The sequence below is a fragment of the Haliotis cracherodii genome, unplaced genomic scaffold (genome assembly GCF_022045235.1).
Source record: "Haliotis cracherodii isolate W230 unplaced genomic scaffold, xgHalCrac1.p SCAF_6, whole genome shotgun sequence".
NCBI classification, from domain to species: domain Eukaryota; kingdom Metazoa; phylum Mollusca; class Gastropoda; order Lepetellida; family Haliotidae; genus Haliotis; species Haliotis cracherodii.
The window spans coordinates 24,205,136-24,226,659 of record NW_027266319.1 but is presented as its reverse complement, the minus strand read 5'-3'; the positions used below and the strand labels follow the sequence as shown (position 1 = coordinate 24,226,659).

Sequence of the window (21,524 nt, the reverse complement as noted above, 5' to 3'; positions counted from 1 at the left end):
CGAGCACAGGTTACAGTGTGTTGGGCCAAGGGAGGCCCAGTCGTCTCAGGGTTGCTTTCCTTAGGCGCGCCAGAAACCTATGATCGTGGGTTCAAATACCGATTGTTTCTGGGTTTGTCAGCACCAAACCCGTGCTCGTGGGTTTCACCAAAATAAACCGAGACCTGCATCAATCCGGGCTTTCATCCCACATAAAAGCACTTGCCAAAATCTTTACTGTGTCATTATTTTCATGTACCATCTTTTCTCAGGGATTTGAAACACCGCAACGTTGTGAAGTACTATGGCGCGTCCAGACAGGTTAGTGGTAGGGACATGAAGTGGGTCATGGTACTCGAATACTGCCCCAAGACGCTGATGGCCAAGTTTGTGGGGAAACAAGTCCGAAGCCCCTCGAAATGCGAGGCCGACACCGAGTCCCAGATTGAAGCAATGAAGACGGTGGCTGTGTTTGCGGAACAGATGTGCTGTGGACTGGAGTATCTCCACAGCAAGGGCCTCGTTCATCGAGACATGAAGCCGGACAATATACTGGTACGGTTCCCTCTCTCCTTTAGATGGCGCAGCTGTGAAGAGTTGTATCCGCCAAGCGTTAAGTGGTCCATGTTCGTGGATTAGAATCAGGGAGATTTGCCCTGATCATAACCCTTGGCTAGTCAGCACGATTCAGTGTTCGTTCATTTCACCAAGTTTGGAAAAAGTGTAATAAGGTCTGTCACTTAAGGCTTTCTTCGCACATGCGCAGTGGGAGAACCGAAAGGATGTTCCAAGTGTGTGTGGGGATATATTTGAGTCCATAACTTGTTCAATCACGGTCTACAATACAAGAGATCGTTTACCATGCACAAAATATAACCTTGTCCATAGGCAATATAACGCTCGAATTTCGTGGTTTTTGGGTGACCAACTCCACAAACGCCAATATTCCAGGCATATCACCTGCACGTACAAACTGGGTTCCGACGTAATTTCCTAACATAGTGCATCAGGGGCTGGTCACGTCACCCTTTATAAGCATAAGCATATGGAAATCTCTTCGAAATGTGCATTCAACAGTATTACTAAAATAAATCAAAACCTCATATCCATTTGAAGTAATGAATAAAATCAAAATTTTCGGCGATTTTTAACTGTCGGTCAGCAATCGGGACCAATGTGGAAACACCTAACGGTATTGTATCTATGGAAAGAGAAGACTGTCGGCAGTAATCTCGATACAGACAAAGAGTGAGTGAGTGAGTTGGGTTAAACGCCGCTTTTAACAGTATTCCAGTTATATCACGGCGTGTCAGCTTAATGTGGGAGGAAAGCCCGAAGTGATACAGGTCTCAGACGTTTACCACTTCGGTGAAACCCACGAGCACGGGTATGGTGCTGACAAACCTAGAAACATAATCGGGGCGAACCGGGATTCGAACCTACAATCATAGGTTTCTGGCGTGCCCAAGGGACGCAACTCTGCACAGCGAATCGCGGGGCCTTAGACGACTGGGCCACCCGTATATTAGATATTATTGCATATTAGAAACTAGCAATTTGACCTATTTCAAGGGATTCATCTGGGTACTCTCGATAAGACCCTAATTCCCCACAACATAACCCAAAACCTTAGGGATATGACGGTTTCTATTGTATATGGGGGTATGTGTGGCCCAGCACCAGTCTTGGGTGCCACAATTGGCTGTGCGGAGTTGCGTCCCTTAGGCAACCAGAAAAAAGGTTGTTGATTTGAATCCCATTTCGCCCTGCTCATGTCTCTGTTTGACAGCACTATGCTCCAACATCAAGATAACTTACCTGATATAAGTGAACTAGTTCAAAGCGGCCCTAACAAAAGTCAGTGACTTATTCTTTACCTTCAGAAGCAGAGGACCACAACTTTAATAGAAAATTGCTTTCTTTGCAGCTTGATGAGGACGATGTCGTAAAACTAACGGACGTGGGCCTTGCCAAACGTGTGCACGACATCTCAGGAACAATCGCGGGAAGTCCTGTGTACATGGCACCGGAAGTGCTGCTACAGAAGGGTCGCTATGACGTCAAGGCGGACATGTACAGTATGGGGATCATTGTGTGGGAGATGTGGTACGGCCAGGATGCTGCAGACCACATCAAGGGGCAGCTGTTCACCACGTTCGAGCGAGCGATTGAGAAGGGACTCCGTCCGTCAATGTCTATGAACTGCAAGCCCCCAGAGCAGTGGCACAAACTGATTGTTAAGTGTTGGAACATTGATCCAAATCTTCGACTGACCAGCAGCCAAGTCCGTCAGTTCTTCCAGAAATTTATAGAGCATTACAAATAATGAGAATGTTATAAGAAATGTCCAAGAGCGCACAGCCGTGTTTTGATTCCACTTAAGGTATTATAAGGCATTTGCTATGAAAACTGACCAATTGACGTAGGATGTCATTGAGCATCTCGAGTTGAAGACTTTGTTCAAGCTATCCCTGATCGTGGCTGGACAAAAATTGTTCAGAACTCTAAGAGGTTCTATTTCACATTACAAATTACCATCAAATTATTGACAGTAATTGGCTTTAAGGCAATTATTCTAGATAGTATTTCCATCATTGATGTAACTAAAATCTTGTTCTCTTATGATTAATACCCTGGGCACCATACCTATGCTTTGATTCTGGTTTCGCCATTGACACAGATGTTAACCAAAATATGAGATCGAAACAAAAGGGAATATTACCAGTGTTGTCGCAAACAACCAAGGCCACGAGTTAATACACCTTTGGGCGTCTCCTAATATGTGCAAGACACACTCGTCTGCAATTTTCATTTCAAGTCTACGAGGATGTGTATGGGTAAAGGGTATTTATCAAAATAGAGCGAGTAAGGTTTTACGACGCTTTCAGCAATACTCCAGCAATATTAACCTATGGTGGGGGTGCGACACTAGAAATTGGCTTCACACTACGAATGCTTCGAGCACAAGGCTACAGCACCCACAATAGAATGGATAAAGTGGATGGCATCACAGCTCCTTTTATTGTGCTAAAATAGAGATGAGGTCCTTCTGCCCATCCCACAAAAGAACAAAAACGGACTGTTTTGCTGTTCAATTTATGTACATTCAAACAAGACAATTCATCCTCCAGTTCACATACATTTACATAATGTACAATAGGTACTCTACAGCTTTGAAAAACTTACATTTATACAGAATAAACATTTGAAGAAATGTTCAGCTCGGTCATCTTTTCAGTAGTCACAATTTGTCTCTCAAGCATGTTTGTGTGTGAACTAACGCATACTCCACAATATTCCAGCTATATGACAGGTGCCTGTGAAACAGTCTGGACAATCCAGTGACATTAGATGGTACGAAGACAGGCAGTCAACCAGGTCACTGAGTCTGACCACCCCGTTGATTGACTTGCATCTTGCAAAGGTTGCTGTGGACCTCCTCTAACCCTGTTTCCCCACAGGTTATTAAGCAGGCACATTAGATTTATCTTTGCTTGCTGAAAAGACACTCCACATTATTCAAGTGAAGCTGCCCCCTCGTAAGGCACAATAAATGTCACATTTCTTCGAGTTTTGCTTGCATGGTATGGAATCACTGCTTCAAAAACTTTGAAGGATGACCTTGCGCTTTGTGTCGTGTGCAAAATGGTTGACCTTGAAGATGTCACTGTCGTAGAAGGACGTCAAGTTGTGAATGTTGATCTGTCGTGCCTGAAATAAGAATTAATTTGTTAATTTATCTAAAATCACCCCAATCATTATCAAGATGGTTCCAATCCAGTTTTAAGCAATAACTCAGGAGAATTTTTCAGATTTTTGATTGGGGGGGGGGGGGGGGGTGTTGGGAAAGGAGGAGAATAATTAGTATTAGATGTTCAATTTGAAACTGAAGGCATGGAAAATTAAAACAGTTATCAGAAAATTAAAACAGCACTCTTTCTCCCTGAATATCATGACACGAGGTCAATCGGAAATGCTATTACTGTGTGTGGGGAAAAAAACTTGACTTGATAAATATTAATCAAACTTAATATTTATTTAGCATAGTATCCATTTCTCCAATTCCGGTGGCATGTTTATTTTTTCAGTATTTATGTGAAGTGACCAGCGACTGAGGGACACTCGAAAAATGCCCCACGACTCACCTTATCTGCAAGATCTTTCTCAGATATCTCAATGGAGTCCTGTTCCATGCCGTATCGGTTGCGCTGGAACGCCATCTGGTCCTGGGCCAACTGCTTCAAGATGAAGAGAAGCAGCTCGTTGTTATCCTTCCTAAAGGAGAGGTAGCGGCCGAACGTCTGCAGCAGAGAGGGAACTACATATAATACACAAACAATGCTGGCAGGGGAAACTGTGGTGTTTACAACAATAGTTGGTTGGTTGGTTTGTTGTTTAACGCCACACTCAACAACATTCAAGCTATATGACGGAGGTCTGTAAATAATCGAGTCTGGACCAGACAATCCAGTGATTGTCGTCATGCACATCGATCAACGCAATTGGGATCGATGACATGCATTAAACCAAGTCAGCGAGCCTGACCACCCGATGCCGTTAGTCGCCTTTCAAGGCAAGCATAGTCACCTTTTACGGCAAGCATGGGTTTCTGAAGACCATCCTAACCCGATCTTCACAATTGCCAAGCCCTTGTGGGGTAAAGTTACAGTGAAAATGTCCCACCTTTCTCATGCTCCTCATGACGCTGAACTTCTGTGTGCTGATGAAACTCTCCAGCATGATGCGGATGGCCATGTTGACATCGTCCTCGTTGACGTAGTCACGCAGGTGCATCCTGGCGTGGGCCTCGGCCATTCGGATCATTGACTCAATGTGTCGCACTGTGATTGGGATACTGCCCGTTGCCTGTAACAAAGATGGAGTGAGCAAGTCGTTTTACACGATTTTCACCTTAGTTTAACACTGTAGTCAGCATTATTCAAGGTACATGGGGTGGCTGAAACATTCTGCACATAACTATGATGGTCTTTCTTTGTTGATTGAGTGAGTGTGTTTGGTTTAACGCCGCTTTTAACAGTATTCCAGTCATATCACAGCGTGTCAGCTTAATGTGGGAGGAAAGCCCGAAGTGATGCAGGTCTCGGATGTTTACCACTTCGTATGGTGCTGACAAACCTAGACACATAATCGGGGCGAACCGGGATTCGAACCCACAATCATAGGTTTCTGGCGTGCCCAAGGGACCCAACTCTGCACAGCGCCTTAGATGACTGGGCCACCCGTGCCCCCTCTTTGTTGACTGAGATGGTTTGTTTACTTTTCAACATACACCCCTCCTGGTACACACAATTCTGCCAACACTGCGGGCATGCCTGGATCCCACTGTAGGAGATGGCTTTCTCCTGGTGGTATAAGGGTAACGCTATTTTTCAGGGCCTTATCATTTGCAGAAGCCTGAGGTCTTCCATTAACTGCCCGATGAAGGTGGGCAGTTGAAAAGACCGAGAGCTTCAGCAAATGATAATGCCCTGAAAAATAGCGTTACTGTTATAAAAGCTAAAATGGATGGAATTTTTTATCAAATAAAAAGAAACAACAATATCAGGTTTAAAACACCTAACGGGCGTGATAATGGCCCCTCATCAAGCAATATAAGGGCATTATAAAGTTACGGTGGCCTGTTCATTTTTGATAACATGCGGGCGGTTTAATGATAATTCTATCCATTTTAACTATAATGTAGAATATTCCAGCCACCCCTCTTATAGTGGCTTGAAGGGATGGTCGGGTAGCCTAGTGGTTAAAGCATCTGCTCATCACGCCGATGTCCTGGGTTCGATTCCCGACATGGTTACAATATGTGAAGCCCATTTCTGGTGTCCCCTGCCGTGATATTGCTGGAATATTGCTAAAAGCGGCGTAAAACCATACTCACTCACTCACTATAGTGGCTTGAAATAAACGCCACCCTGTAACTAACCAACTCTAGTCCAGGTTTGTTTGTTTGTTGTTTATCACCAGTCAGCAATACTCCAGCTACATGATGACGTCTGTAAATAATCTCGTCTGGACTAGACAATCCAGTGATTGACATCATGAGCATCGACCTACGCAATTGGGATACACGGCATGCAACAGTGAGTGAGTGAGTGTGTATGGTTTTACGCCGCTTTTAGCAATATTCAAACAATATCATGGCAGGGGACACCAGAAATGGGCTTCACACATTGTACCCATGTCGGGAATCGAACCCAGGTCTTCGGCATGACGACGACACGTTCGGTTAGTCGCTTCTTGCTAGCATAGTCGCCTCTTATGACCATTATGGGTTGCTGAAGACATGTCCTAACCCGGATCTTCAAGGGTCCTGGACCAGGTAGCATGTGCAATGATCATATTGTTAGGATACACTGACCTGCAATCAACATTATTACAGAGTGACTATCCAATCCACGTAGTCCCATCTTACAACAAACAGGATACTTGGTACCTGTTCTCAGGGATCGGAATCAGCTCTAGCTCGCTAGCCGCACCAGTTTTGTTAATCGTATCCAGAAGTGCAGTAAAAATTCGAACGTTTTTTTAAGGTATTTCCATATGTCACTATTCAGGAAAGTGGACGTTCTGGGTTAATTTTCATCCCTGACTCTTTAACCTGAAACCCCTATCATAGATTCTCGCCGGAGGTCTGCGTACCTCCCCATCATACACAAGTGTTCTAGCACCGTTACCTACCATAGATTCTCGCCGGAGGTCTGCGTACCTCCCCATCATACACAAGTGTTCTTGCACCGTTACCTACCATAGATTCTCGCCGGAGGTCTGCGTACATCCTGGCCACTTTGTCCTGGTCCATGTTGTGTAGTTTGGGGTGCACCTTCTCCTTGGCGTAGATCACATACTTCTTCAACAACTCCTGGGGAATTGGCTCAATGCCAGTGTTGTTTAAGTTCTCCTGCAAACACCAAGTCATTCTTAAATCAGCTTTGACAGACCTACAGCTCTTTATGGCTTATGGCCATGAATGTTGTAAAGAATGCTTCAAACAAAAAAACAAATGAGATTCCAATTCCCCAACAAATCCTCCCTACACTCTGGCCATATTGGATTTTTCTATGTCAAACCAACCCAGTCAATTAAGAATATTTTAGGCCGTTTATGGTGGTATAGACATAAAACAGGTGTCCACTTCGGTTGTTATGTTAACACCTCCAAAAACACCCAAAACATATTGAAGTCGATTTTTATAAATAAATAACTTGGCAATAACGTCACAAATGTTAACATTAACAAATTAAGACAACAAAAGCCCTGTCCATTATCAATCAGGAACCAGCAGTCCATTAGTGGGAACGGGTTTGTTATTTAGGCCGGTATCATCAATATTCAAGCCATATGACGACTGTCGATAAATAATGGACAAGAGGAGACAACCCAGTGCCTTCTGGGTACAATGACATGTAATTATTCCTAGTCTGACAGCCGGGTCCATTCGTTCACCTCTTGCGACCAGCACAGGTTGCTGGGGACCTATTCTTAACCGGAACTTGTCATGGAAATTGTAAAAAAAAGAAGAAGAGTTTGGAACCTAAGTCCATCTTGTTGCCATGGAAACGTAAAAAATATAAATTTTTAAAATTTCTAAATAGCAAAAGGCACCAGTTTAGCATGTACCTGACAAACCTGCAAAGTTTCATGAAAAAATATTGAAAGGTTTATGAGTTATGCTCCGGAAACGAACCCTACCCTCACAGAACCTAAGTCCATCTTGTTGCCATGGAAATGCCGACTGACAAGAACAGGGGTCATAAAACGAGTAACTAGTATATATTTTACGAAGTGTATCATCTTGTTTTGATAAAAAGGAAAATACCTTTCGTGTATCATATCGTAGCAAGAAAACTCATTTCAACTCTAATTAAAGGTCATAAAATACGATCCTTGCCTGTGGCATATCAACTCAAAACTACTAAAACTCAGGTATCACCTTACCAGCAAGTCCTCGGTCTGTTCTGTAGAATTAGGGTGGTGCTTCATATGACTGCTTGTCACAAACTTTGCAAGACGTTCATCCTGAAAGAAAGATATTGCTTGTCAGGCAACATAAAAGGCCGAAAACGAAATCTTGTAAAATGAAAGTTTATACACTAATATATTTCTGATAGTTAAGCACACAAAATTACTTAGGTGCTTTACATGTTTAATGATCAGGTTTCAACTCGTTCCCATTGTTAAAGAACACATGTAGTTATGTCTGCAAAGTGTTTAATTACCATGATCACAGCCCTACTAAAGTACTCATGGAAAAGAAAAAAAACTGTTTTGCTGGATTTAATTATCGACTCAAACATTATGTAGATATAAATACGAAATAACAAAACAACTGGAAAAGTACTAGTCTGGATTTGCTAGTTTTATCTCGGTGCTCAATACAAAATGTACTTTAGAGGAGGTAATTTGTAGGCACTTTCAACATTCAAATATAAAACTAAGTACAAACTGACATGGCAGAAACATGCTATAGGCATTATGCAAATTAGCCTGGAAAAAAAGTTATCAAAACAACAATAAAAATAACAGCTATGTTTAAGTACATAATAATAATGACATGTAAGTTGTTGTTTGAGAAGGGAATATGTTACTTTTTCGTTCTGATATTTTGACGATGATTCACTATCCCAAAATGCCACTCACAAATCAGTAACCACTGACAAATCACATGCACGTGGGTTTCAAGCACCTGTTTTCACCTGTCGTCAAGGTGTCATAGGTCATGGACATTCACCTCGATCTACTAACACCTGGTTATGCTCAGTTTCACTTTAGTCTGTTTTGTTCATATTTTTACACCTTTATACATGTAAAAAGACATAAAAACCTTTGATACGCAGTACTTGTGCCAAGGCCCAATTAGTACTAATTGAGTTTTTTGAACATCTATATATTTTGTATGTTAACTGCATTTATTTAAAATCTGAGATCAAAACAGGTTTTTTTCATTTCCGTGAGTACTTTATTAATGTCAGGTACATTATCCAAATAGCTTTACTTTTTCATTTCTAAAAAGTGGTTAAAATACACCCATCTGGTACAGATGAACTGCATGTGATAATCAACAATCCTGGTTAACATGGTTGCCAGGCAACTTGTCCTACCTGCACTGGGTCCACCGTGTCTCGTACAACGCACAGGATATCAAATCTGGACAATATGGGCTCCGTTAAATCCACCTGTCAAATCAAGGCAACATCATCATAATTTTACCAAGAAACAAAAGCATCTTGACAGTTACTAAAGGCCTTCAGAACCACATTTCCTTTTCAATAAATTGCAGTTATAGCAAGCAATAAATCAATAGTGTAATTATCTTCGAAGATTTAATGTGTACCGATGTTAAATGGTCTGAAGCTGAGCCTCAATTAAATCATATTTTAAGTCAAAAATATTTATTTATGTAAAACATGTTATGATCATAACGTTTGCCTAAATATAAAAATATGTATTTGAGCTCAACATGCCGTTCCTTAACTTCCAGTTTTCCTTCCAGGCAAATTAAAATAATCTTAGTTTGAACATCTGGACCAATGGACATTTTTTACAGTGTGAAAGTACAAAGCTAGTTGACTTGTATCCTATATGAATATTGTCACTGGTGATAAAACATAAATCAATCAAAGTTCTACTTTTGTCCTTTCTCATACTCTGAAAGAATTTCTTAAAAGAATGCCCAACTCACATTTTCTGAGAATGTGAGCGAGGGGTCGTATCTTCCTCCGATGGGGTTAGCAGCTGCGATGATGGTGCACCGTGCCTGAAGCGACGTCACAATGCCTGCCTTGGATATTGATATACTCTGCTGCTCCATAGCTTCGTGAATACTGGTACGATCAGCATCATTCATCTGAAACATTCAGTCCATAAGGTCACTTCACACAAGCAGGTCTCAGGGCAGGTAAAGGGAGATAAACCAGACTGAGTTATCTCCCCTTTAACCACTCCACACAGCTTTCATTACGTATTTCGCCCAAGTTGATACATGGATGTAGAAGTTTTAGATTTATCACTTAAAACTAGATAACTGTTAGTTCCATGATGCGAGCTCTCAAATAAATATGAGGTATGACACCTTATGCCTAGAATGAACAAGTAGGCAAGGTGAAACGGTTAAATTCGTGTCCGAGATTACTGCACTTACATAGTGACATGGTTGCGTGCGTGGTTGCTTGTATAAGTTCAGACTAATTTAATCTAGTCCTATTTTATTTGATGGACCACTGAGATCCCCTGTGCAATTGCAGATTAAAAAGAATACCCCACTCAGACACAGCATACTGACTCTAAGCTGACCAATCCTTGTTTTAGCCCCTTACTGCCTTGCGCAACGAGTACCATCTCTTGACGTCTCTTGGTATGACGCTGCCGATTATCGAAAGCCTGACCCTCCACTCTCCAAGCTACCACTCTATCACTGATGTAATTCAACTCTTTGAACTGACAAATCAGTCGGATCCACATAATGTGATCAGTCTTTCTGGGACAGATACAACAGAAATCATGCAGATTAACAAGTCAAAAGATGTAGTAATGTCCCTCTGAACACAATTCCAAGTTTCAGGATATGGGGTCCAAACTAAGTTTCAACGTCTGTGCAGTGGAACCTTGTGTCAAACTTGGATGTGTCAAAATTCCCAATTGTCCAAATAAAGCATAAAATTCCCCTGGTGTCTCGAACCCCCGGATAACTGAAACATTTTTCCAGGTCCCCACAAGTTGGACATAACAGGGTTTGACTGTATAGGACTAGTATCACAGCAAGGTTTCACACAACTCACCTTATCGAACTCATCAATCAGACAGATTCCTTTGTCAGCCAACACAAGAGCACCTGCCTCTAGCGTCCACTCCTTGGACACAGGATTCCTCTGGACATATGCAGTCAAACCCACAGCAGAAGCACCCTGACCAGTAGCAAACACTACTCGAGCTGCCATTTTCTCCACGTACTTGAGGAACTGGGACTTGGCTGTGCCAGGGTCTCCACATGCCAACACGTTGATGTCTCCTCGCACCTTGTGCTTGCCACCTGGGTTCTTAGGCTGTCCACCAAATATTGCCAAAGCGATGGCCCTCTTGATTTCCTCATGGCCATAGATGGAAGGCGCCATACTGGCGAAAATCTGAAATTTGACACATACACGACTTACAATTGATATGAAGTTTAATGCCACACTGATATATGATGGCGCCCAGAAAATAACCTTGTTTGTACCAGAAAAGACAGTCATCAATTATATGAACAACCATCTGTACCTTCGGATACGAATAAGTGATTGATTGATTGATTATGTGAGTGAGTGAATGAGTGAGTGAGTGGTTTTACGTCGCTTTTAGCAATATTCCAGCAATATCACAGCGGGGTACACCAGAAATGGGCTTCACACATTGTACCCATGTCGGGAATCGAACCCAGGTCTTCTGCGTGGCAAGCGAACCTTCGGATACGATGGTTGACAAACAATTAACCAAGCTAGCAAGTATGACTCCCCGATCTATAGGTTGCTGGGTACTTATTCTAACCTGCCATCAGCACAGGGCTGAAATGGCTTGACAGCTAATGTGATACAATAAAGATCTGACTTGGTTTTTAATATCTTGATCAAATAATCTCTAAGATCTTCCCCCGATGATTGTCAGATGTAAATTCCTCAAATCAAACTGGCTACGTGTGTGGGTTGACCATACCCTTTCTCCAATTCGCTCATCCTTGGACAGTGCAACAATAGCTTTGATGTCCTCATCTGTCAAGCAGGCTGCGGCCATCTTGTCATCCTTCTTAGTGATGTAGTTGGCTTGTATGACAGTCGCAAACACCGGGAACCCGTTTGATGTGTTCAGGGACCCGTCATAGTTGTTGTGATATATACCCGTAAGTTCCTGAGAGAAGAAACAATCCATTCATACAGGGTTCATGCACAATTTCAGTCACAAAAGTCGAGGTCTTTTCAGCACTGCCTCCCCGAAATACCAGATCATGCAAACATGCAGACTGGCCAAATTTGTGTCACACTTAAACCCCATTTTTTCCATTTGCGATATATACCCGTAACTTCCTGAGAGAAGAAACAATCTATTCAGACAGGGTTCATGCACAATTTCAGTCACAAAAGTCAAGGTCTTTTCAGCACTGCCTCCCCTAAATACCAGGTCATGCAAACTGGCCAAATTTGTGTTACACTTAAACGCCATGTTTCCATTTGCATTTCGTACGTATGCTTCAAGGCCTTATACATTTGACTTAGGACAGTTTGTTGTCCTGCACGAGTGAGCACCCCACCAACAGCCATGCTACATAATCCACTAGTTGACAACCTTCTAAATTCACACTAGCCCAAGACTACAAAATTGTGCTGACGACAGGTAAAAATCAAATGATGGCAGTCTTCACCGACTTGTTGAATTTCAGGGCACAGAGCTCAAGATAAGCTTTTGGTGTTGTGGGTATTTTACCCATGCATTTTAAAATCATTGGGTATCTGTATATTCAAATTTCTGTTACCCACTAGTTTTTCACATGTGGGTATTCAAGTTAAATATTTAAAAACACTATTCATCTAGTCCCTGCAAACTGGTGTTGTGTGGTTTCGAGAACTTTATAGGACTCAAAAATACCACGATACTTCCACAAGAAAGTTTGATGGCAAATGATCATGATGTAACTGTCATCGTGGAGTTTGGCAAGATTGACGGAATGCCCGTTTATAATTTCAAAATAAGTTGCTGATTCGCTAATCGAATACGCAGGGTTACTTCACAATATTTTTATGATACGCACAAGTTTTATTTTTGTAGCGTATCTGTAATGTTCGTTGTGTATTTGATACGCTTGGATTTTATTTTACTGTCTATTTCTGCATTTCTGATGCGTATTTTACACAGATACGCAGCTTATCTGGAGCTCTGGGGCAATAATTCTTAACTATTTCTCAATGCTCCAATTTTGCTACAAATTGGTACTGGGTCAAAACAGAGAAAATATAAACATAGAAAACGTTTAGTTCAAGTAGGACTAGCTACATACTGAGAACTAGTGTAAATATGTTTACAGTAGTCCTCTGGACTAGGCTTAAAAAGAAAACTGACAAAACAATTCTGCACAATATCACCTTATGGTAGCAGTAGGTCAGTATGCCCCAGTGGTTTATTTAACAAAGAGAAACTTACAATTTCATCTCCAGGCTTGCATGTGTCGACATTGTCATCCAGCAAGATGGCATCCTTTGATCGCGGCAGACGCCCTGCTGGCACTTTGCCCGGACTCTCCTGCAGTGTGATCCTCTGGTAGTTCTTGTACAGGGTCTGTGATGGACATAGTTACACAAAGGGTCATCACCAAGGAGGTTAAACAAAGTGAGCGAATGTAGCTTAACATCCATTAGCAAAAATCAAGCATTATCACACGTCTGTAATCCACTCCCAGCCATGGAGTGTCAGTGAGTTGGGTTAAATGCCGCTTTGAACGGTATTCCAGTTATACCACAGCGTGTCAGCTTAATGTGGGAGTAAAGCCCGAATTGGTGCGCGTCATCGATGTTTACCACTGGTGAAACCCACGAGCACAGGTATGGTGCTCACTTTGACTCCAATCTCATTAAAATCAGATCTTAGTCCTCGCTATCGCTTAACAAAGATCTGAGGACATCCCATTACGGATCATGTCAGACCGACCTTTCGCGAACTTTGACCGACCAATTGAATGACTGACAAGAAGTCAACGTTAGCCTATCAGATGGCAGCTTTTGAAACCTGAACAAAAGAACATTCTGGAATGGCTCATAGATGGTCTAGATTGTATGGATTCAGACGTTAAGCCCGAAACTGTCGTTCGGAATCCCCTGTGTTGCATGATTAGAAATCACATTCCGACTATCACTTTCAGTGATCTGGTGACGCTCTGATTGGTCGGATGAAAGGTCGTTCTGACGTGACCCCTAATGGGATGTCCTCAGATCTTTGTTTAGCGAAAGCAAGAACTAAGGTATGATTTTAATGAGATTACTTCAACTCAAACATATCTTAAAGTTCAAAACATGAAAAAAAAAAAAATCTCAGAAAATCCACTTATCGAAATCAAACAGCACCACACCTGTCCTATTGGTATAGAAACTGGAAAAGAGTCTATGTAGTATTTTTAGAGTTATAGGTCGTACAAATGTTGAAGTAAAAAAGCATTCTAAGTTCACAACATGGGAAACATCATATCTTTTCAGAAAACACATATATCAAATCTAAACTCTGCACTGAACCTTTCCAATCAGTATAGAAAGTGTTCCTTAAATTTGAAAAATATCCAAGAAGTAGTTTTTAAGTTATAGCTCACACAAATGTATAAGTAAAACGATTCTTAGTAAAGCTATTAAAAAACACATAAAAGCTGTATTTTTTTCAGAAAATCCAAATATTGAAATCAAACTTTGCACTGCACCTCAGTATAGGTTTAAAAAAATTTCAAGTTTGAAAAGAATCTATGCAGAAGTTTCCAAGTTTAAGGTTCTACAAAAAAAATGTCCACATCCACAAAAGGAGGAACCTGTACCCTCAAAAAACAGTTATGTAACTTGTCACATCATGCATGACCAAAATGTGGCCAAGGTTCTGTTTGGCTAATATTTATTTTACTTATTGACTCTTGAATGTGTCAACATGATCATTCCTCATCACCTGTTCCATGTTGATTTCGAAGGGCCCCGTGGACTGACACTCTGGGCACGACCCTGGTTTGACCTCCTGGTTCTGTGTCTGGTAGAAAGGGCCGAGGATGAAGTTACACTTGTTACAGTCGTACTTGATGACACTCAGCTGAGGGAGGATGCCGGTGGTGCTGGTCACCACGCCGCTGGTGCGGATCAACTGATTCAGGTGAAGTTGTCTGCAAACAATCCCGTCCTTAATATTGATTGGTTGGTTTGTTTGTTGTTAAACGCTGCACTCAGAAATATTTCAGCTATATGACGGCGGTCTGTAAATAATCGAGTCTGGACCAGACAATCCAGTTATTTACATCATGAACATCGATCCACGCAATTGGGATCGATGACATGCATTAACCAAGTCAGCAAGCCTGACCACCCGATCCCGTTAGATGTCTCTTACCACAAGCATTGTCACCTTTCATGGCAAGCCTGGGTTGCTGAAGACCTATTCTACCCGGGATCTTCACAAGTTTGATCTGTCAAACCTCTCGCCTCTTGCGACAAGCATAGTCACCTTTTATGCAAGCATGGGTTGCTGAAGGTCTATTCTACCCCGGAATCTTCATGGGTCTCCTTAATAATGATATCTTAACATCCACATATCTTGGAATCCTTGTTCACTTGGAGCATACTTGCACATGTTTCAGGGATAAAGCTAGGGTGAGACCTTGTACTTTTCAAATACAATTGGGCATTTTTACATTGTGCTGTATGGCCGTACCTCTGGAAAATTGGAAATTTTCACTAAGTGGCCATGTAAGAAAATTCCTAGAGTAAACCCTGTAAGTCTGTACATGTTATTACAACCTGCTGTCTACTAGAATTCCAATAATATAAGGGATATTGTTCTTAATTCATCTGTATCAATTCTGTATTCATGTACATGTGTAGGCCAGCGGCCCATGGTACAATATTTGGTCCATCATTAACATTTATAGGCTCAGTGTTTGGAGTCTAACATTCATCTATACATCAATCTCACATCCCAAAACATTCATTCATCATAATAGTACATACGTATCTAAATATACATTCTATATGAAGAGTTGTCTCCCTTACACCAGTCACCCAGCAGAATCAATGCTGGACTGTTTTATTCAATAAATAAAAAAAATAATATAACAGTATCAGTATTTGAGTCACCATGGTCACAGGGGGTGAGAAGTGTTCTGTTTTGAGACTCAAACTGTGGCTTAATTTTAATTCTTACAACATGGGACACATACAAAGTTTTTACATTTCTGCTTCATCAGACATGAAACCATATTTCTACAACGAAGCTCATGATAATATCTTTGAATGGGACACCTGCCCGATCGTCAACCTACCTGAGAGATCGGAGATCTTCAATCAAGGGAAGCTCAGCTATCCGGACACGGATTTCCTTGGCTATTCTCTCGTAATTGGGGTACATGCTCAACACCACCTCCTTCCCCGCTTCGTCAAAGTTCTGCAGCATCTCCGCAGGCGCCTCGGGCAGGAAATAGGCCAACACCTGCTCCACAGACGCCAACATGTTGTAGTCGATAATCAGGCTTTCCTTGTTGGCTGCAAGAATAAAGGAATTGTTAGTTCTACCAATGGAGGGTACACTAAGGGAGATGACCAATCTCATCAAAATCAGATCTTAGTTCTTGCTATTGCTGCGCAAATTTGGACTGACCAATGGGAGGAGTGACAAGGAGTTGACATTAGCCAATCAGAAGGCAGCTTTCAAATTGGCACTAATTTCAAATTGGCGACTACGCTTCGAAACATATTTTGACATATTCTCGAAAATAACTTTGAAACCTGAACAAAAGAACATTCTGGAATGACTCATAGATGGTCTAGATTGTGTGGATTCAGACGTTGTTAGTAACTGCTGTTCGGAATCCCCCGTGTTAAAGGTTGCATTATTAGAAATCACAATCCGACTCTCACTTTCATGATCTGGTAAGCGACGATCTGATTGGTTCGATGAAAGGTCATTCTGACGTGCCCCTAATGGGATGTCCTCAGATATTTGTTTAGCGCTAGCGAGAACTAAGATCTGATTTAAATGAGAATGGGAGAAAACGAACATTTATTTTGATCAAGATGCGTTGTGGATCTGATCATAATTCGTGGTTTCATTATGCATAGAGGTTTTACTTTATTCTATACCTTCAACCATCTGTCTGATCTTTTCCCTGTAGACGTTGTGGCCCTTTTGATCAACATATGTTCGCAGGAAGTTCTTAAACCTGTTTTTGATTTCCGTCTTCGGTGCCAACATGGTGACCCACTCGCGGACTGTGTGACCCTTCATGTCCTCAAGGTTCTCAATACTCTCGATCATCTGGGACAAGAAACACATCATAAAGGATGAGTAGGGAGGGAGAAGAGATATTGTTCAACACAGAATTATTCTGAGACTATTCCAGCTTTATCCAAGTGTTTCAACTAATCATACCTGGATCAGGAAACCCATTGTCTGAGACATGAGCAATATTTGTTTGTTTAACGCCACACTCATCAACATTCCAGATATATCAGCAGTCTGTAAAAATCGGTCCTGGACAAGACAATCCAGTAATTTATATCATGAGCATCGATCCATGCAACTGGGATCAAAGACATGCCTTAACCAAGTCAGCGAGTCTGACTACCCGTACATTTCTATTATAAAGCACATATAAATCAGAGTGTATCTATAGATACAGATCCTTTTCGCACAACTTAAACATTTACGGCTTTATTATCTCCGCATGACATACCTCTTCTTCATCAACATCCCCCTCTGCAGCCCTTTCAGCCATTCGACGTTTACGAGCAGGGCGGTCTTCATCATCATCAGAATCCTCTGTAAAAGAAAACCAAATTCTTCATAACTGATGAATCATGTTATGTGTACGACTTAATCATCAAGATCATATACTGTTTTTTATTCACAAACGCATGACACCTGCTTGTGACATTCAGTGTCTTGCCACTGTCTACAGAGTACATACAGATCTTTGAGTAAAATTTCAAGCACATTGAAACGATAGTTTCCACTTTGCTTAGCTAGTGTGCCCCTTATTAGGATTAAACACAATTCTGTACATCTCTCAGTTTAGCCGCCAATACACAAGAAGTAAAATCAACTGAAAAGGTTGACAGGAAAGGTTCAGGTTACTGGGCTTCAGTGTCTCTGACACAAGTTGATTTGAAGCCTGGACATAGTAAACTAAACCAATAAAAATTCACACGTCATTATGCTCAAAGGTGAGGTCAGGTGAAATGGGGTTAAATATGTGCAAAATTATTGCACTAACATAGCGACATGCATGTGGCAGCTTGTACTAGTCTGGACTGAGGCCGATTTCATAGTGCTATCCCACCTAGATGCAAGACAGTAAACCGACTCAGAGCTGACCAGGGAAACAACAAGTACCATCTTTTGACATAACTTGGCATGACGCAGAGGGGACTGAATCACCGACCTTCCACTAGATCGGGGAAGTTAACCATGTTTCTATAAGTATAATGGGAACATTAATCTAAATCTTCTGTCAGCAAATTCTCTGCAACACAAGTCGATTCTTTAACAGTTAAATGGGGAATACTTATTTTATCTCACCATATATAAGACCTCTCCGCATACGTCCAGCTGTGATGCCCTCTTCCCTCTCTCGCTGTCGGATCTCCCTCTCGGCAGCTTGGCGCTGAGACTCGGATATGTCCGAGTAGTCCTCGTTGTCCATGTTGTCCTGGTCATATCGGTCAAGGGCAGGGATTGTCTGGTAGTCCCTGTAAGAAAATCACAGCCTCAATAAAGGAACTGTTGAAAAAGTTAAAGTGGGCATTGTTGAACCATTATCTACATTATCATCTGTCCTGTCAACATGTTTAACTTTTGGTTTGACTGTTGTTCAACGCCGCACTCAGCAATATTCCAGCTATATGACGGCGGTCTGTAAATAATCGAGTCTGGGCCAGACAATCCAGTGATTGACATCACAAGCTTCGAACCACTCAATTGGGATACGATGACAAACATCAACCAAGTCAGCGAGCCAGACCAACCGATCCTGTTAGTCACCTCTCACGACAAGCATAGTCGTAATTTACCTCAAGTATGGATTGCTGAAGACCTATTCTACCCGGGATCTTCACAGGTCTTAACTTTTGGGGGTAATACTAAAGTACAAAACACTTATTTCACTGCCTGGTAACAGGGACATACAGAGAAAGAATCCTTAACACATATTTATATTATTGCATTGAATGCAATGCAAAAAAAACATCTTAAATTATTCAAAGAAAATGAACTATTTTTTTAATTATATTTTCCAACCATAGGTACAAAGTTTAAAGTCCATAACAGGTTACTGGGTAAAGTAGTGAATGTAAACTTGCTCACCTCTCCAGGTTGTCTCCGAACAACTCCTCCCCATCTTCCTCCTCCTCGGGATTACCAAGTTCAGACTCATCCTCGAACGGTGCCAGATCACGCCCTGGACTGGAGGTGATGGGATCACCACGACTGCTTCGTCGACCTCGTGATGGCCGGGAGGGGCTGGTTGCAGTGGAAAAGGGATCTGAAGATGTTTCCTCCTGTGGAAATCAAAAATATATTGATCACCAAACGGAAACAATATTGGTACACACTTTTTACTCAACATCAACTTCCCTTTTTTTTAAATACAATAAATGTAAATTGTAAACAGTTTTCGTTATGGATAATTACTCACTAAAATAATGAAATTAAAAATTATAATGTTCACCCTAGTTGTTAAAATTGCTGAGCTTTTTGGGGCAACCCATTACCATTACAAAAAGGGTAAGTTCATTTTCAAAAGACAAGGAAACAACTGTTTTTGGAACAGCCGGTCAGTCAGAAGAAAGGTACTTAATACAAAACAGCACAGCAGTCAAGTTGTTTTCAAAAGCGAACCAAAAAAAAATGATCACGAATATATTATTTCACAGTCAGAAAAATGTCAACATGCTGCACTAACAATGTGATGTGAAATAATTACTTCATTTAGTTACGTCTACATTATAATATATTCATACGTGAATTCTTAGACATCTATGAACGATTTGAAAGGAGTTTTCCTGAAGTTAAATTGTATTTGAAAACAAATCTCCCTTGAGTATCTCCATTCATTTATTCCCAATTATCTTTCGATCAGCAAATTCAGCAATATGTACAAATTGGTAGATCCCCAAGTCATTTTCTCAGGGACTTGTACAACTAGTTGGCAAGTTCTATTAAAAACTACACCCTGTCTGACCACAGGCAGACCTCGTGGGATAGATCGACACGGGTTACATATCATTAAATGCGTTTAGATCGATCTACAGTTCTATGAAAATACAGCTACAAATTCAAGTGTTCTTAGTTGGTGCTAAACCCCAAAATATATTTCAGTCACTTCGTGGGGGGAAATATTTTAAATCGAACATATAAGTTAATAACATCAGTAAAGAGTGCTAAAGACGAAACAGTAACTTGGGACCGCTCTGAAAGTTTCAGGATGAAATAATCGCGACTTCTTGAAATCGCATACCATTTTAGCAGGACACTGACGTTTTATTAATTAAGCATCTTGTTAAGCACCATTTCAAGAATTTACAGAGGTAAATGTACTTACTGCCATGATTTTACTGAGGGGAGAGCACTTCTTATCAGAACAGTTGAGCACTCGTGTTGTTGTAGACAAAGTGATCGTAAAGCGCGGGAATTGAAGGTGAGATGTCAAGGCCGTGAGGTCACAAAATAGTCCGTTAGAATACGTATTTTTCTTCCTAAACACTGGAATATTCTCTTTTATAGTTACATAAATTTAGACATAATGGCAAAATACATGTACTATATCTGAAAATAATCAATTATGAAAAAGAATTTATTTACGTTTTCATGAATTCATACGCACTTTCGCGCCATATAAATCACGTGGTCCTTCCATTTACGCCATTCATAGTTCATTGACCAGCTGATTGCAAATTTAGACTTCAGTATGATAGTTTATTTGACACAGACAGCATATCATTATGACAATCAGAACGATTTTGCTTTAATAAATATGGTCAAACAATACAAATTATAAGTAGTTCACCGTTTAAAACAAAATCTATTCAATTGATTATTTAAAATCAGTTGTTTATTATTTTTGTTACAATATCAGTAGCACCCATTCTTTCTCACTTGATAAACCACAAAATGAGAGCATGCAGTACATATATAATCTATGCAATGACTATGTTACAGGGAGTCTGAACGGAGGAACAAAACAAACCTAATACCTCTCAGTCTCTTATCGATCGTATGTTTGATTTTCAATTGAAAATATCTTGAGTCGGCGATAGTATATCCAAGAATTGAACTATACTGGCGCTAAGACAGCACTCAAAGAATGCGTCTCTATATGGTTATATATTTTTTTAAATATAACTTGATTCAAAACTTTTTTAACATAAAAAATGGGCTTAGTACACAACTGCTGATAGGTATCTTAGACATGTTATCTTTGAAAATCAATAGGTTCAACATTTCAACATTTCAATCACGGTACGGGTTATGTGGCTGCGAATTCATTGAACCGGGTTAGTTTTACACAAAATTACACAACCAAAGATTACCTGTTCAGACTGTTGCAGGAATGAGTGATGGTTGAAGAGACACAATCAAATTTAACAGGTTCTTTTTATTTTTAAAAATATTTTTAAAAAAACACCTCGGTATACTTTCTTTTACGTCGTTTTAATTAGCCCGCGTAATCACCGGATGCTTGATAAGCGTCAGCCATCCAACAAACGGGGCTTCGGACCAGCGAGGGGGGACCTCGTTGACAGCGAGGGGGATTTCCGTTGGATCCTCGAAAT

The 21,524-nt window shown here is 41.0% G+C and overlaps 2 protein-coding genes across 2 annotated transcripts in view; one reads left to right on the top strand and one right to left on the bottom strand.

The window, feature by feature from the left end:
• Positions 1-3,197, top strand: part of LOC139445988 (uncharacterized) — a 31,791-nt gene extending 28,594 nt beyond the window's left edge. Inside the window, exons 11-12 of the mRNA XM_071227250.1 lie at positions 252-534; positions 1,907-3,197. Of these exons, the coding sequence (XP_071083351.1) occupies positions 252-534; positions 1,907-2,305 (682 nt within the window). The 3' untranslated portion in view covers positions 2,306-3,197. The remainder of the gene's footprint in view (positions 1-251; positions 535-1,906) is intronic.
• LOC139445989 (DNA replication licensing factor mcm2-like) lies at positions 3,086-20,376 on the bottom strand. Its single transcript, XM_071227251.1, has 17 exons — positions 20,294-20,376; positions 19,057-19,250; positions 18,274-18,443; positions 17,429-17,514; positions 16,836-17,010; positions 16,019-16,238; positions 14,659-14,866; positions 13,162-13,296; positions 11,683-11,874; positions 10,773-11,117; positions 9,677-9,841; positions 9,096-9,170; positions 7,933-8,013; positions 6,743-6,895; positions 4,663-4,845; positions 4,125-4,280; positions 3,086-3,690 (listed from the first exon to the last, which is right to left on the bottom strand). The coding sequence occupies exons 1-17, from the start codon at positions 20,297-20,299 to the stop codon at positions 3,580-3,582; spliced, it is 2,655 nt and encodes an 884-aa protein (XP_071083352.1). The 5' UTR covers positions 20,300-20,376; the 3' UTR covers positions 3,086-3,579.
• Between the last annotated feature and the right edge of the window lie 1,148 nt (positions 20,377-21,524).

Excerpts from the sequence above, each read along its gene's own strand:
- LOC139445989 (XM_071227251.1), bottom strand. Across the intron at positions 11,118-11,682 it reads ATGAGCGAATTGGAGAAAGG|ATTTTCGCCAGTATGGCGCC; the intron begins GTATGGTCAACC and ends GTCAAATTTCAG. Across the intron at positions 3,691-4,124 it reads AGAAAGATCTTGCAGATAAG|GCACGACAGATCAACATTCA; the intron begins GTGAGTCGTGGG and ends TTCTTATTTCAG.